This window comes from Schistocerca americana, chromosome 7, assembly GCF_021461395.2.
Source record: "Schistocerca americana isolate TAMUIC-IGC-003095 chromosome 7, iqSchAmer2.1, whole genome shotgun sequence".
NCBI classification, from domain to species: Eukaryota; Metazoa; Arthropoda; class Insecta; order Orthoptera; family Acrididae; genus Schistocerca; species Schistocerca americana.
This window is the reverse complement of record NC_060125.1, coordinates 519,202,827-519,220,554: the sequence shown is the minus strand read 5'-3', so window position 1 is coordinate 519,220,554 and position 17,728 is coordinate 519,202,827. Positions and strand designations below refer to the sequence as shown.

Here is a 17,728-nt window from a genome sequence, read left to right as displayed (position 1 = left end):
TCCATTTGTATTTGATGTGTGTTCAATTACCATGCTTTCAGTGTGGTACAGTAATTCTCATTTATCCTGCTGCCAAAAGAGATACTTGAGTCCTGATGCTAGAAGACAATATGATACTTCAGGCTGCCAGAACCATAGATTCCTTCTTCAGTGCTGGAAAGGGGAAGTAATTGGAAGAGTCTGATTTGTGAAGTTGCACTGAGGGGATAACCAGGTTACTCAAAACCTACATAAAGAGAGAACACCCTGTTTGCTGAGAAAAGCAGAACAATTGAGTTTATCTTTTCCTATGTTCTAGGTGACTTGTTTTTCTTCCCTCCAGTCTCCTTCAACTAGTTAATTCTGCCTGCTTTGAAGAAGGAAAAGCTTAGAGTACTGTATTTATCTATTATCATGTTTGTGTATCAGCCATACTGTGAGTTGCACCTATTGAAGGAAAGTAATGGTCAGTATACTTTAAAATGTGTAATGTGTTCAATATTAATCTTGGTTTAATATTTAACATTAAAGAAATCAGGCATGTTCATTATTATCTGTGACATAATGGCACTGTCCTCTGTAGTACTGAAATGAAAGAAAGAAATTCTATACCCCACACTATGTTTGTCTGTTCCTGCCAGGAATACCATGACTGGATGAAGACCTAAGGCATTTATTAAACAGTCACCTAACAATAATGATGATGATGAAAATAATAATAATAATAATAATAATAATAACACTAACTTTCTTCATGATCATCCTATTTATTCTTTTCTGTGATACTATCAACAGGAAATATCAGAAGTTTTGATGTGCAATATCACACTGAAAACTGTACTTGAGCCTATGTGTGAAATATCTAACTTTTGCCTGATTTTGTGGTCTATATAAATAGCATTTCTTATGAACAGCAAGAATCAAGCACAGTAATTCAAAACTGTCAATATATGATCATAAACATGTCTATATTTACAATTTGTTTTGATCTTCTGGTCATCTTCAGGTATCATAAAATTAATTACAGCAGCCTACATGACAATGTTATTAATGTTGTGCAAATAGGAAAATACATTACACAGTCAGTAATAAAATATAACACAATGGATCACTCTTAGTATAGGTACCGTCATTATCAGGTTCTACCTTTAGTGTAGTGGCACTCTACTTACCATATGTATGTAGAGTGCCTCCAAATGTAAAGCGGGAACCTGATTATGACAGTCTATAAATGGGATGCATCTTTACATAAAAAGAAGGAAACTGATCTAAATCTATGTCTACATCTACAATTATACTCTGCAAATCACCATGAAGTGCATGGCAGAGGGTACATCCCAATTAACAGTTATTAGGGTCTATTCCTGTTTCAATCACATATGCAGCAAGGGAAGAATGATGGTTTGAATGCATCTGTGTATGCTGTAATTATTATAAACTTATATTTATGATCCCTATGTTAGCAATACTTAAGGGGTTGTAGTACATCCCCATTGTCATCATCTAAAGTTGGTTCTTGAAACTTTGATAGCAGACTGTCTTGGGATAATTTACATCTATCTTCAAGAGTCTGCCAGTTCAGTTTCTTCAGTATCTCTGTGACACTCTGCCATGGAGCAAACAACCCTGCAACCAGTCATGCTGTCTTTTTCTGTATATATTCAATATCCCCGGGTAGTCCTATTTGGTACCAGTCCCACACATTTGAGCAATATTATAGAACTAGTATAGAGTGATTTATAAGCAGTCTCCTTTGTAGACTGACACACTTCCCTCACTGAAGTCTACCACCTGCTTTAACCACAACTGAGCCTTTGATCATTCTATTTCATATACCTATGAAGTGTTAAGTTGGCAGATTCCAACAGTGACTCATTGATATTATAGTCATAAGTTACTACAATTTTTTTCATGAATTCACAATTTTACATTTTTGAACATTTAAAGCAAGATGCCAATCTTTGCACCACTTTGAAATCTTATGGAGATTTGACTGAATATTTATGCAGCTTCTTTCAGACAGTGCTTCATTATAGAAAACTGCATTATCCACAAAAAGTCTGAGGTTATTATTAATATTGTCTGTGAGGTCATTAATATGGAACATGAACAGCAAGAGTCCCAATACACTGCCCTGGGGCAGTCTCAGATTTCTCTTGCTACCCCATATGATTGCACTTTGACAGTAAGCATAAGTGTGCTGGTGAGTCAATACTTTTCTGAAATCAAGAAATACTGCATCTATCTGACTCTCTTGATCCAAAGCTTTCAGTCTGTCATATGAAAAAAGTTGGGCTTCACATGATCGATGTTTTTGGAATCCATGCTGATAGGCATATACAAGGTCATTCTGTTTGAGATACCTCATTGTGTTTAAGATCAGAATATCTTTTAAGATTCTACAACAAATCAATGTCAAGGATATTGGACAGTAGTTTTGTGGATGACTTCTACTACCCTTCCTGTAGATAGGTGTGACTGTGCTTTTTTTCCAAGAACTATGACAGATTCCCACTTCCTGCAAAGGAGACAGGATCCACAGGAGTGAATGGTACTTGAGATACCCCTGTTACCAGTATCACAGGGACATGACTCTTGGGAACTCTTTCAAAACAACAATTCGCAGCAACTGTCATTGTCTGAGAGTAGTCAGGGCGATCTACAGCTGCTTCTGAATGTCAACGAATCATTAATGTGTTCAAGAACAGCATTCCCAGTGGGGCTGCATTTTAGTTAGTGTGATGTATTACAGGACAGTGAACAAATAACTTTAAATTAAGCCTGCTGGTTACCTTTTAATCTTTTCAGATAAAAAGTTGCTAACTCTGATGAACAGTATATGAAGACTGATTAACTGTGTTACGACATTTAGCTATTGGCTGTATTACTGGTGACAGTGATGCAGGATGGCTTTTGTTGTATTTGATGGCAGTATAATGACCCTCCCACATGGTTTGTTGGAAATAACTTTATGATACCTGAAGATGATCAGAAGACTGAAATTGGTTACAAATAGATAATTATCTATCTTGTTGGTTTTGAAACATGACTTTTTCCAAATATTCATTTAGCTCTGGCAGGCAAGTTGTGTGTCTTGAAACACTGTGTTTTCTGTGTCAATCAATTATAAACTCCCACTTATGTGGCAAGAAGTGTAACTACTACATAAAATAAACTGGTAGGGTACACACCTGCAGTGAAGCCATTGAGTCTAGTGCCTTTTGCATGTCAGAGGCATGGGGGCAGAAGTGCAAGCCAAGTGCCCAAAGTGGTGGTAGTGTTGGTGGAACAGTTGTTGCTGTTGCAGGAAGAGTGGCCCGTATCTGTTGTACAGCGTCTGCCGGAGTAGGGCCTGCCCCAATGCGCAGTGACCAGGTGCCGGCCACTGCACCACGCAGTGTCAGCACTGAGCTGCCGAATGTGTGCCATGCCTGTGTAATATTATTGTTATTTTTAATTTTGATTGTTATTTGGTGTACATACAATGCTGCCATCACTTTATTACATATTTTGTGATATGATTTAAATGAAAATGTGTAATGACATCATAACAATGCACAATTTTTAACAAGCAAGAAGTACATGTACTTTTTATTGTTAAGAGAGAAATAACTAAATAATTGTAGTGTAACAAGAACAACAGTAGCCTTTTTTTAGAGTAACTATTTTCTACCAATATATACAATATCTTGATTTATAAGACATTAAAAAATCTAGAATTAGTTCTAGTAATTAATAGTAACAATATTGTAACTATTGTAAAGAAATTTCACACAATCACCCGGTAAATATAAAATTTAGTGTGTTCCACATACCAAAAGGCACTTTTTTATGGCGAGACTTTTGTAACACAATGTGTGAATAAATGAATATAAATATTCATGTGAAGCTGGGTACTGAAGTGTTGACTCCCCTAAACAAGCAACAATAACAAGAACAATCATTTAAGATTCACTTTCACTGTTCCCAAAAAAAGAGTAAAATTATTTAACCGTAAGCAAATGAACTTCAAAATTCTCTCTGACACTCCACAAATAACACAAAATAAATATGCAGAGAATAAATGCAGTATTAATTTTAGCTGTATTCCCCTGGGAGATTATGTCATTATAGCAGGGGATGAAATTTGCAAAATCTGCTAAATTTTTGTCTGGAGCTCAAGAGAATGATATTTACCTCTATTTCAAGGTTGGTGAATCATTAGTACACGAGTGTGGAAGGCCTTGTTCACACTAGTGTCACAGGAGACAGTCTACCAGCAAATGTTAATAAGTCCTGACAAAATTATATCGGCTGGAGTTGTACAACACATCCCTCCTAAGTTGACCAAATGCTTGTGATGAAAATTTTCTCCATCAACAGGACTGGAAATGGCTAGTTGCATACTGAGGCCAATCAAGCTACAGTAGGTTTTGGTATAGGACACAGAGATTGATATATTTCACAGCACACTGCCATGTGGACTGTGGTTGACATAAAGCAGGTATAATGTGACTTACCTCAATAGGGCCATCGAGTTCTTCAAGCATGAACACAGCAGCGCGTCCTTTCTTGTCCAGCAGCCAGGCTGATGGCAGTGCCATTGGGTGGCCAGGTCCTGCATACAGCAACCGCGACGACGCACTACTGCGCGGCAATAGTGCACCTGCCACTAACTTCACATCACCTGTAGTGGTCACTGATAGCTGTGTGCATTGTTATTGTTGTTGTAGACATTATAAAGAACACTATAGCTGGAGTCAATTCACAAGAATCAAAATTGTTGATGTTGTCAACTTTTAAACAACTTTTATCAAGAAAATTATGAAAAGGAGAGTTCCTACTCACCGTATAGTGGAGATGCTGTGATTCAGCATCTCCAGTATATGGTGAGTAGCACAGAGATTGTTCAAAATATTATTACATTCCATCCTGAATTTTCCATAGTTTGATTTTATCAAGGAAATGATTTTTTATACAGTGATGTGACGAAATATTATGACCACTGGCCACCATGAGATCACCAGGGAGCATTTTGGGGATGTGACACAGTAAGGAAACTATATAAGCAGAGCAAAAATTAATGTGGAATTACATCAGAGTTAGAGATGCAAGCACACGGCCGAGGCAGCTGTCTCTCCTGATATGGAGCTAAATGATTGTCATCCAATGAAGTCTTGTTGGCCCCATCAATGGCTCCATCGATGAAGAGACACCAGAGGATTATGGATAGCAGTGATCTTTTAAAGACCACTGTCTTACATGTGTTTTTCGAATGAATTTGCACTTGTATCACTTGGGACCTCACTTTCATCTACTGTTGTATTCATTATGAAAGGAGCCAACCTGAGCAGCATCATTGGCACTCAGTCTTCCACAGAAGCCTCTGCAGATGTAGCATCACTCCCCATCCACCCAAGTGAGGTGATGGAGTGTGTTGCTATCTCTTGCAAGAGACGGAACAGCGTCCATCAAATGATGAAGAGTGCAACAACAAAAAATCAGCATTTGTGCAGACACACATTACCAAGGAGAAGACTGTCAACATCTCTTGACCTCATGAAGCTATCACAGAGAGTGATGGCTTTATAACACCAGTGGCCAAACATGTCACCAGGGCACATAAACGTTTGTGCAGCTTGCAGCTTACTCACGGGCACGAATAAGACAATTGTGCCACTTAGGGTCACCCCAGATGACAAGGAGGGAAAGGCACCAGCACTGAAGAAAGACCCAATGATGCAGCTGCTCACACTCCAGTATGAAAAAGAATACAGAGTACACTACACACTACTGGAGCACTGGATAATCACTGACTTCACTGTAACATGGCAGGTTGTGATCTCTCTCTAAGATCTACCTGAAGAATGCCACTGATTTTCAAAAGATAGTAGAAGAAGCATCAGTGAGGCAACTGCCTTTTCATATGCACAGCTCATAGTCTGAGAAGATGCTAAAGATAGTTCTGAGCACACTACCTTACAGCCTCTCCACAGAATTTATCAAAGAAAAACTAGAGGGAATGGACTTCAGAATTTATCAAAGAAAAACTAGAGGGAATGGACTTCTTAGCACAAATGTTGGTTTTCCTGAAGACTCCTCACATGAACCAAGGCTAATTATCAGCCCCACTCATCTTACCAGACGTAAAGATCTATGAGCTCTACTGCATCCCCAAGCTCGTCACTGTGAGCATCCACGTGGAAAACCTATGAGCTAAAAGACACCACCTATCAATGCTACCACTGTCAGGGCATTCAGCATGTTACCAGACATTGCTAAATACCTGACCAATGTGTAAAATTCTCCATCTCAGCTGTGGCTACCCACTGAAGAAAGAAGACGAACCAGTGTCTGCCAACTGCAATGGCCCACACATTTCCAGGTATTGTGGATGAGAAGCATTCAAGCTGGCTACCATCTCACAATGTGGCCTGCCTACAGGTCAACAGGATCTGTCTGCCACCATAAGTCTGTGTGTACCATACACCAGAGTTGTTGCTGCAGAGGCAACAACAACCACTGTATCACCACAAGCAGATGCAGGGACCCATACCTTGTATGGCAGTGCACCAAACTATGCTACAACACCCTAACAGTGCCATATCCTCAGTGCCCACAAAAAAGTGATGACCTGTCTGTCTGCAGCAAGCAAGACACTGCACGACAGCACAGCAGCACTGCCACCTCATCCTACCAAGAGGATGAGCCATGCAAGAACCAACTGAGGATGACAACACAAGGACTGTACCATGGAGTTGTAGGGTCACGTTTTGTGGTGGCACCAGCCCTATGACTACTGGTGAAATATTAAAACTGATGATTCTCATGGAGCAGCTGCTTATCAGCATCTCCCATTTCATCACTGACATGCCACAGCTGATCTTCACTGAACAGAAGACTGTTGCAACAGTAAAATGCATCATCAACGTCAAGAAACAACATGGACCATGCAACTAATGGTGTCACTGTGATAGCATGAAATGCCAGTGCCACCTGCCAACAGGTTGGTGCATTTTGCCAATTTCTATTAGAGGAGGGCTCCAATGTATTTCTGGTTTGTAAAACACACCTTAAACCAGGCTTATAATTTGGGGTACCAAACTACATATGCTACTGCACAGATAAGTGGGGGAATAGCCATCTAGATCTGCGAATCACTTCACCATTTCCAGATCATCTTGCCTGAGTTGACAAGACTGGAGGCTACTGGAGTGGCTGTGGAGCCTTCTATCAAACACACCTACTTTATAGTGGTCTACAAATCACTGAAGGGCACACTGGATCTTGCATATTTCAATATGTTGTTATCATATTGTGGCACTATTTTTCTGGCCAGAGGTTTCAATATGAAGTGCATTGGAGCTCTAGGCTACATAATTCCAGTGCAAAGAGGTTCTTCACATGGCCAAATGCTAAGACACCATCATACTAGGGCCTTACAACTCCCCAATTTATCCAAACAATGGGGGATATCTGGTATCATCGACCTCAAGTTCATCAAAGGTCTCAGAGAGAGTGTTAATGTCTCGATGCACAACTCCTTATCATTTGCCCACCTGCTGGAGGTTTAAGATGTTGATGTAGATGACATCACACAGCTCAGCATTGTAGGAACACTAATTGGAAATTGTTCAGGACTGTTCTTGCCAAAGAGATGATATCAGCACCAGCTCTTGTTGATGCTGGCGCTGAAGCTGCCATTCACGATTTCATGACAACAATAGAGCAACAGACTTAACAACACCAAGGCTGCCATGAAGCATGCATGACAACTTGCAAAGTCTTCTGCTTAACATTCTGGCTGCCGTTACCGAGAAAAATCAAGTCTGTACCCAACGGTAGCTACAGACAGCCAAGGACAAAAAGACTAAATCACTTTTTCCATTAAATAAGGCCAGCGAGAGAAGCAGAAAGGTATAGGGAGTGGGCCAACAAAGTTGCCTGCCTACAACTGGGAAGATCATTTGGTATATAAGACAACAAAATGCTTCCTGAGTTGCAACCAGATAATCCCACCACTCCTATATGGTCAACATGATGTCTTGCAATCCTGATAATAAGACCAATATCCATGCAGACATATTTGCGGCCACCTTTCATCCTGTGTATGACATCATAATTGCCACAGTAGCTGAATGGCCACCCACATATCTCACAGCCCATGAAGGGGGCAGAGAGATTCAGCCTGTTGCAGCAGAAGAGGCTGCACATTCACCCTCTCATCTCAACACCAAGAAAAAGAGAGGCCCTGATGGCATTCCCAATATGGTCCTGAAGCAGCAGCAGTCATCACTATCACATTGCTGGCAGACAACTTCACTGAAATTCTTTGGTCTGGCTGCTATCCTGGAAACATGCCACGACCATAGTCATAGCCAAGGCTGGAAAGGACCTATGGCTAGCAAACAGCTACAGATTTATTAATTTATTGCCAGCAGTCTCTAGGAGCTTTGAAAGATTTCATCTCCATATACTTTCCTGTCACATATAAGCAGAGACCTTTGTACCTGAAGAGCAGTTTGGGTTCTGACATGTCCACTCCACTCAATGGAACAGTAGCTTCTACAATTGGTGGAGGAAAGGAGTCATCTTCCTGCATGTCTCCTGAGCCTTTGACAGCATGTGGTATGGAGGACTCCTGTATATGCATGGAGTTTTGGTGTTGCACGTTCATCCACTCCAATGCTACCTATCAGATTGGGCATTCCAGTGAAGACGCAAAATGGCAACTCCACAGACTACTGCATCCGTGCATGTGTGCCTCAGGGATTGGTTCTTGGGATGGTGCTGTACACTTTGTGCAATGCCAAGTTACCTAGGGCAGACCACATTTAGATGAGGCTGTATGCAAATGATATAGTGGTGTTCACCAGCAGCATGGGTCCACACATCCTTCAGTGCAGACTAGAAAGTGCCTGAGATGGTCTCGCTATCTGAGCCATAAAGTGGTGTCTGTGTTTCATTGTAGCCAAGACTCAATCCATAATCATCACTATTTGACGATTTCCAATTGATCTGCAGAAGATCAGCACTGTCAGTATCACTATTCCATGGAGTGATACAGCTTGCTACATTGGTGTCACATTGGACAAACGTCTAATGTGGGGTCATTATATCACCAACATTAGGAGAAAGTCTTTGGAAGACTCACCGCCTTGTAGCCAGCTCTTAAACCAAGCTCAAGATTGCCTCCACAACTTGGTGTGATATTATACAAGGTGCTGCTCTGTTCTGTACCCGACTATGCTGTGGTGGTGCAGAGCAAAGTCACTAAACAGCACGTCAAGAGCCTCCAGACACTGCAAAACTGATTGCACAGGCTCTTGGACAGAAAATCCATTTCTGAGTGTCTACAAGAGGGCCAAAACTGCTCGCTGGCAATGCCGACTTGCACCAGACGACACAAGAAAACATATCACAAGAGGACAATACCACAGCAAAGTAAACACACAATGACATCATGAGTAGGAAGAATGACTGCAAGCTTTAGACTTCAGAAACCAGTGGGCGATGAAAACTGTCACAATGAAGATCCACTTACTGGATGTGGAATTATTCTAGCGATGATTCAGTACACAAACAGGTCATCCACTGACATAAGCAACTTAGTCAAGGCACAGACGATTATCAACTTGCACCTGGGACTGAGCTTTTCAGAAACAGCAGAGATCATTACCTGTTCACGTCCTGCTGTTGAGAACTTTTGGAAAGTGGTTAAGGACAGTGAAACTAAGAACAGGTGACAAGGTGTCGGACCTCATCACAGAACGTGGAAGTTAGAGGCAAGTCCATTCTGTAAAGCAAGTTAAGTGTCATTTGGTGAGAGATTTTATGGCAGAGTACAGTGATGGCATGGGCATAAATATTTTGGAATGTACTGTTCAGCATACACTGCTGCACATGTGGTTCAAATGGCTCTGAGCACTATGGGACTTAACATCTGAGGTTAGTTAGAACCTTAAATCTAACTAACCTAAGGACATCATACACATCCATGCCCAAGGCAGGATTTGAACCTGCGACCATAGTGGTCGCACAGTTCCAGACTGAAATGCCTAGAACCACTCGGCCACAGCGGCTGGTGCTGCACATGTGCCTCATAGCACTTGGCCCCACGTGTTCCCATGTTGACTGATTGGACCGTGGACCAACAGATATGTGTCACCTGATTAGATGAATCATATATATCTTCAACATTTTGTGGCCCTGTCAGCAACTGTATAAATATTAATTTTAATTTTAATAATCAACAGCCTCAGTTGCACTGTTTACCTAGAATTTTCCTAGGTTTCAGTCGGGATAACCCAACCTTCTTCAGAATAACAGTAACTACCATTTGTCCATAGTGGACATTGCCAAGCTAAAACTACAAATCCATAAATTATCTGAAACTGTGTCAGCCCCACTTGACGATGTCCACTATGGACAAATGGTAGTTACTGTTATTCTGTAGAAGGTTGGCTTATCCCGACTGAAACCTAGATAAATTTTAGGTAAAGGGTGCAACTGAAGCTGTTGATTATTAAAATTAAAAAAAAATGAATCATATATCTTGTTATAGCAGGTCCAGATGCACTGTCATCCATGCGAATGGCTACTCACAACAAGAGTGCCATGCCATGCACAAAGGGCAGTGGAGACAGTAATACAATATGCTACAGGGGACATTTACCTGTGCTTCCATGGCACTTGAGATAGTAATCAAAGATAGCATAACACCTGTGGACTATGTGAACATTATTCAGACCACCTGCATCCCTTCATGCTTGATGACTTGCCAAGCAATGATGCCATCTTCCATCAGAATAACCATCTGTACCACAAGGCCAGAATCTTGCTAAAGTCGTTTGAAGAACGAGATAGTGAACTCATGCTGACATCTTAGCCACCAAATTTATCTGATGTCAACCTGAAGGATCATTTCTAAGATACATTAAGGCACCAGTTCCACACTCACAAAAAATAGACCTGTAATTTATTGAAACTGCGTGATCTGTGCGTAGACATCTGGTTCCGCATAAATCTGGAAACCTACCAAGGACTTGTTGAATTCATTCCATGCAGAATTGCTACTGTATTGCATTCTAACGGAGGACCAAGATGCTATTGAACAGGCAGTCATAATATTTTGGCATAGGAGTGTATGTGTAGGCAGCAACATTGTGAAACTTCAATGCATATACCATGTTGGCCTGAATATAAGCCACACCTTTTCCTCAAAATTTGATGAAGAAAATTTAGAGTGCAGTTTATCTGTACAGACCTACAAATACTGGTACATTCTCACATCTCAGAAACTTTGACTATACCCAACTGCCCGTTCCTTTATGTGAAAGAGAACAATAATACCACTAATGCTTGGAAACTGATCATTGCATATGAGGTTACAATATAACAACTTTTGATTGTTAAAATTTCATTTATGTAGTTACTACAGTGGTATGCAAAACTTAAGGGCAAAAGTCACTTTCCCTTAATGAAACTTGCACCATACAAGAAAGGACTGCTACAGATACCGCAACTGCAGCAATGTGCAATGTGACAAACAGAAGTTATACTTTTATTCAAAGGCAATAATTAAACTGAAGTTGCTGTGGTTCCTGATACACACTTTGCAAGAAATATGCAATGAGATGAACAGAAGTTATGCTTTAATTAAACTGAAGTCACCGTGATTTCTGATACACACTTTGCAATGTGCTCCCATGCTGGCCACAAGGTTGGTAAGGAGTTCTTGTTGACAACAGCTGGATGGTTGATAGTACATGTGGATGTGCTGCAATATGTCTCCCCAATGCATCCCACACTTGCTCGATGTGATATAAGTCAGAGGAATGGGTAGGCCAGTCAATTTGCTGAATATCATCTCAATCCAAGAGCTCCTCACATGCACTGTTCCTTGGGTCATGCATTGTCATTCATGAAAATCAAGTCAGAGCCAAAAACACTTCTGAAAAGATGCATGTGGGGAAGGTGTACAATGCCACAATAATACTTACCAGTGAGTATACTGTATTCAAATATATGGTGACCAGTATGCCCATGCACGTAGACCACCAAAATGATTGTGTTCAACAGTGGTAGATGTACCCTCGTACGGCGGGAGGTGGGAGCAAGTAGTGCAATCAGGAACACTGTCAAAATTATCATTTTAGTGGTCTAAATGCTTTGGTTTGGGAGGCATAATGTTTCATGGATGTACTGCCTCCAAATCTTTGATCATGGTACACTCACTAAAACTAAACTCTGACTGAATAGCCCACAAAGGCCTGATGGTACGGCCATGTCAGCCTCAGCCCACATGGAGGGGCATGTGGTCAGCACACCGCTCTCCCACTCATATGTCAGCTACCAAGACAGAAGCCACTACTTCTCAGTAAAGTAGCTCCTCAGTTTTCCTCACAAGGGCTGAGTGCATCCTGCTCCCCCAACAGTGCTCAGCAGACCGGATGGTCATCCATCCAAGTGCTAGCCCAGCCTGACAGCACTTAACTTTAGTGATCTGATGGGAACTGCGGCAAGGCCATTGGCACAGTACACTTACTGGTCATTGTTATTGTGAGACTATACTCATTCTCCACATGTGTCTTTATAAGCATACATTTGGCTCCTTCTTCATTTTTATGGCTGACAGTGTGTGACTATATCATACAGCACAAGTAGAGGAGCTCTTGGAACGAGACAATATTCAGCTAATGGACTGGTCTGTTCTTTCCCTGGCAGGAAAAGGCAGTTGGTTGACGACATAGCTGTGAGTCATGCTCAGATAGCCTAATGGTAACCTATCGGTCTCGAAAAGCATGCATGTCCAAAAGATCATTGAATCGTAATTCGGAATAACATATGCACTGTAACATAGTTTTCATGAGGGGGTTAATCAATCATTAACAAAAAAAGGGCTGACTGACAGAGTTATTGATGGACTGGCTAAATGATGTCTGGAATTGCAGACCTGGTGCACTACTATGTCAGTCTTGGATGCCTTCAAATGTCATACCACACCTAAAGAAAAAAGACTACCTAAAGGTATGACTTGAAAACTACAGATGATTAATGTCATCATAAACAAGCCATTTAAAGACCTTTGGCTTATAGAAGGGGATCACGCCCACAAGATTAAACGTCCATCAGTCAGTCTTATGATCCTCTCTTCCTGCTGCACTATATTACCAGTCTACCATCAAAGAATTCAACAAGTTCTGCTGTCCAGTAGAGAAAACTATGTACCTTCAGTGGAACAGAGACAAAAATACTGACACTTATGAAGAAAATACCGCTGTTGAAGTTAACAGTGACATCAGCGAAACTGTGATCAGAAAGCTGGAATTTTTATGTAATGTATTTAGATTATAATATAAAAATGTGATTAACCATTATCGTATTGTGAAGAGTTTTTGTAAATGGGTAACAAGACATAAATGTCTCTCTCTTTTTTTACCCTTTGACAATTAAGGATGCAGCTTATATTAAGATGCGGCTTATATTCGGGCCAGTAAGGTAATATGCTGACTGTAAAACATGTTTACAACATAGTTATCGAAGTGAACAGTAACAATCATTATTATGTTTAACAAAAATTAATGGACATTCATATAATTAAGATAAAATAATGAGGAAATTTGAACATATATGTTGAATTAAACATGTGATTAATAAAACTTTTCAGAAAGTGGAGGGAGGAGGCAAGATTTTCAGCAGAATGGCGTATTCTATAAACATTCACAGTTAGTTCTGTTTTTGACACGTTTAATTCCCAGTTAAAATCCATGTAAGTATGAATTCTTTGGTGATTATCTTTTAAAAATAAGAATATTTTTACCATCTAAAACTGAAAAAAAGTTTCCAAGCCAAAATTTCTTTAATGGAAACAAGTATATAAGCAATGTTACTTTAGTGTGAGACTAACGATTGGTGATTTTAACTTCAGAAAAAGTTTTTGTAAGTTTCAAATCATATAAATGACTAAAACTATTAGCCACAAAGGTTGAATTTATCACCTCGTAAAAAGTTATGTTGTTTGTTTGCAACTGCATGTCCGCAACTGTGGTGAGGATGGGAAAAACCGACCGGTTACAACTGATACTGGTCTTTTACTTCTGAGTAACAGGTATCTTTCGGTATTTATTTGGCCTTGGTTACAACAGGCGATTATTCTTATTTTACTATTAACTCGGTATACAAAGGAAATATCAATTAGCCATAGTAATAGTGCTAAAATTTTTGGTTTTCAAATAAACCTCTTCAAAAAACGAGTAATTTTTATTCGTAAAATTTACTTTGCTTTGAAATATTGTGTTATAGTAGAAAATGGGAAAAGCGATCAGTGCTATGAACCAGCTGACAGAATCGAACACAAACTGATCAAGCTGTACAAGTTACCAGCTATTAGGCAAAACACATGTTAATGCAATGTTGAGACTTGGACTGATCTGTATGATAGTTTTTCACTGTCGTCGTTGGACATCAGTTGTATTACGGAATGGCACCATCCCTAGCCTGGAAGTATTTTATGAAATGCAATGTCCCATTTGCTTTAAAAGCTATAAACGGGAGGAGCTACAACAAACTTGCGACATTATATGAGTTTACGATAAAAACAGGAAATAGTTGATCTGCTGCCTATGTCTACATAATATGCTTTCATGTGCTGACAGCCCTTGAAAACGGACAAATTAACATGATTATACAGTTCTTCAACCTCAGTCTTCACCCTGTAGCATCAACTATTTGTAATGCCCAAATAGTGGTATGATCCTCGACTACAAGATGATTTTTGAGCAGAGTTTCAAAAAACTGAAAGGAATAGGAGAGAACTGGTAATGTTTTGTATTATTCAGCCATTTATCACTTTCTGGGAAAAGTAGCGAATGATGGATGGACTAAGTTCTTTTTTCTTTGTCTGTTTACTTAAATATTTTTGTTCTATGTAACTTGAAACCAAGGGAGTCAAAATTTATGAGTTTTTGTTCGATTTCTGCGTTTATTACATTAGATAATAGGGAAAAAACGGAAAATCGGTTGTTTCAGAAACCGGTTAATTTGAGTGGTTGTAACAGTCAGGTTAAACTGGGTTTGAAAGAACCAATATAGCTGGTTGTTTCAGCGATAACCACGATCCCTAAACCATGGTGCACACTGAATCCTCATGCCACAGTATCGCAGCACACCAGTACAGGAGCCAAAGGAAAATAGCATAGCACATTGATAAAATGGAAAGTCGTGTCGCAACATGTTTTCGGAAGCAGTGGTACGTTGCAATTGTGTCAGGCCAACCCAGACAGCTAAATAAGTCATGTGGATTGGCCTAACACAGCTACAACATACCCGCTGCTACAATAGATTGCACCATTTTGTCTTGGCTCATCTAGCTGCGTGGGGATTTCTCTATGTATCAGGACTGCCGACCTGCAAACAAATAAAAAATTAGTTACCAGACTTTATTTCTTCGAGGTGATGCTTAGGGTAAGGTGATACAATTTCGATATAGGTGCAACTCCGATCAGCATAAGTTTTCGCGCCATTTGTCGGCCTCGAATTGTTGGTAGCGCTTGCCTTTGTGTGGCGTTGTAGTGTTGCAGGTTTCTACGGCTCCTCCTTTCTTTTCCAAGAATACACCACTTTGTGCTACGGAGATATAAATTTTTTCCTGTTAAGAGGTAAGTGAAGCTACTTAGTCTAACGCGCTCATATAAATTTTCTAGTTTCCACGCGCGTGGAAATTCTATACTAGTGAGGTTAGAAACTCGTTTTCCGTTTGGGCGCGTTCTGAGGCACCTGCAGAGAAAGCCTATGTGACGTCTGTTTCCATCTCTTGGCACAATTCATTACTATTTACTCGTGATTTCACTCACGCCAATAGTACATTTTCGATCAGAAAAATGGTACAATTTCGATACCCTAGTACAATTTCGGTCACTGCAGTTTTTTAGTTGAGCCCGTCACAGTTGGTTACCACAGACATATTATACACAATTATTGCAAATAAATTCTGTACATTTAAACATTTTACGTGGTAAAGTGAATGAAAATGCAAGCTGGATTAACTGCAACTAGTCCTATAGAAAACAGATTTGGCCATCCAACGGTACTCAATTCTGAAATGGAAGATGCTTTGGTTCAGAGAGCTTTATTTCTAGAATAGCGAGGACTGGGTCTGTCGCCACTCCAGTTAAGAAGAGCTGCATTTCGGTTCGCTGAGAAAAATAATTTGAAACATCGATGAAACTTGAAAGCAAGGTTGCTGGAATCAATTGTTTTAGAGTATTTGTTAAGAGACACACTCACCTTAGCCTGAGAAAACCCAAGGGTCTTTTGCAAGGCTTAAATAAAGCAGAAGTAAGTAAATATTTCCCGAATTTAGAAGAAATCTTAAAGGAATTTAATTTGTTTGATAAACCAGAGTGTATTTATAATATGGATGAATCCGGCTTTCCTCTTAACAACGGGGCCAGAAAAATGGTAAGTCGTAAAGGAAAGCGAGAAGTTGTGTCACTAACAAACGTGGAGAGAGGACAAAGTGTGACTGTTGCTGCATGCATGAATGCAAATGGTACGTATTTACCACCAATGATAATTTTAAAGGAGTGAGGAAACGCCCTGAATCTCAAGATGGCTTACCTTCTTGTTCCATTCGGAGATCAGTGAATCGGGATATATTAATGAAGAATTGTTCATGGTCTGGCTTCGACACTTCAATAAATACAAATTAATGGGTAGCCCTATTACACTTCTTATTATTGAAAACCATGGCAGCCATACCAGCTTAGATGCTGTAGAATATTGTCAGGAAAATGGGATAGAACTTTTGGGATTGCCTCCACACAGTACAGAAGTACTGCAACCATTAGATAGACCTTTCCTCAAGTCCCTAAAGGCTCAGTAACACAGAAATGCAACTGACTGGATTCATCGCAATCCCAATGAAAGAATTACAAAACAATGATTCTGTACTCTTTTCTGTGATGCCTGGGGCAAAACTGCATCCATTGGGCGCGTAGTCAAAGGGTTCCAATGAACAGGAATAATGCCCTTTTGCAAAGACATTGTTCCTGGGGATAAATTTGAACCTTCAACGTTATTCGAGGCTCCTGCTCCTTCCATCTCCACCAGCCAAGCTACTAACAGCACTATGGGAGAAGAACCCTTATCTTCAAAAGATGTAACTGAAGAACACGGATAATCCATAATGCCAGGGTCCAGTACCATTTCTCAGCACGATGGTGTCAAGGACATTTTGCCAAGTCCAGAGAAAAAATTATCGTCTCGGAAGAGAAAAACACAGACATCAGCTAGGCTCACTTCAGACGAAAACCTGGAAAACCCCCGCAGCAAGAGAAAACTTTTTCAGCAGGGTAGAAGGAAAGCAAAGAACAAATGCAACAAGAGCAATAAACAGAAATGTACATCTGTGAGTAATAATGAAAGAAGTGTACCAAGCTTCAAATCGCCAGCAAACAACGAATAATTGTGGATTTTGCTTATTGAATTATTATAGTGCAGAATCAGCAGCTAAGGGTGACTGGATCTGGTGCCAAAAATGCAATGTTTGGTACCACGAGGTATGCATTGGTGCCTGAGGGAAAAAGTGCTTTTTACGTGGATGATGCCAGTGATCAAAATTGTACCAGGAAGTGACCACAGTTGTACCTAGTAGGGTACATTTTCGATCGATTTTTCTCAATTCTGTAACCTTTTCTTGTGTTAATACCAACAATTGTAATTGTCTAATACGTGTGTTACATATTCCTTAAACATCCAAGAACAAGTG

At 40.1% G+C, this 17,728-nt stretch overlaps 1 protein-coding gene across 1 annotated transcript in view; it reads right to left on the bottom strand.

The window, feature by feature from the left end:
- LOC124623056 (alpha-glucosidase-like) overlaps positions 1-17,728 on the bottom strand; it is a 237,237-nt gene that overhangs the window by 118,631 nt on the left and 100,878 nt on the right. The window contains exons 6-7 of the mRNA XM_047148849.1: positions 4,479-4,664; positions 3,171-3,410 (exon numbers count right to left, since the gene is read on the bottom strand). Of these exons, the coding sequence (XP_047004805.1) occupies positions 3,171-3,410; positions 4,479-4,664 (426 nt within the window). The remainder of the gene's footprint in view (positions 1-3,170; positions 3,411-4,478; positions 4,665-17,728) is intronic.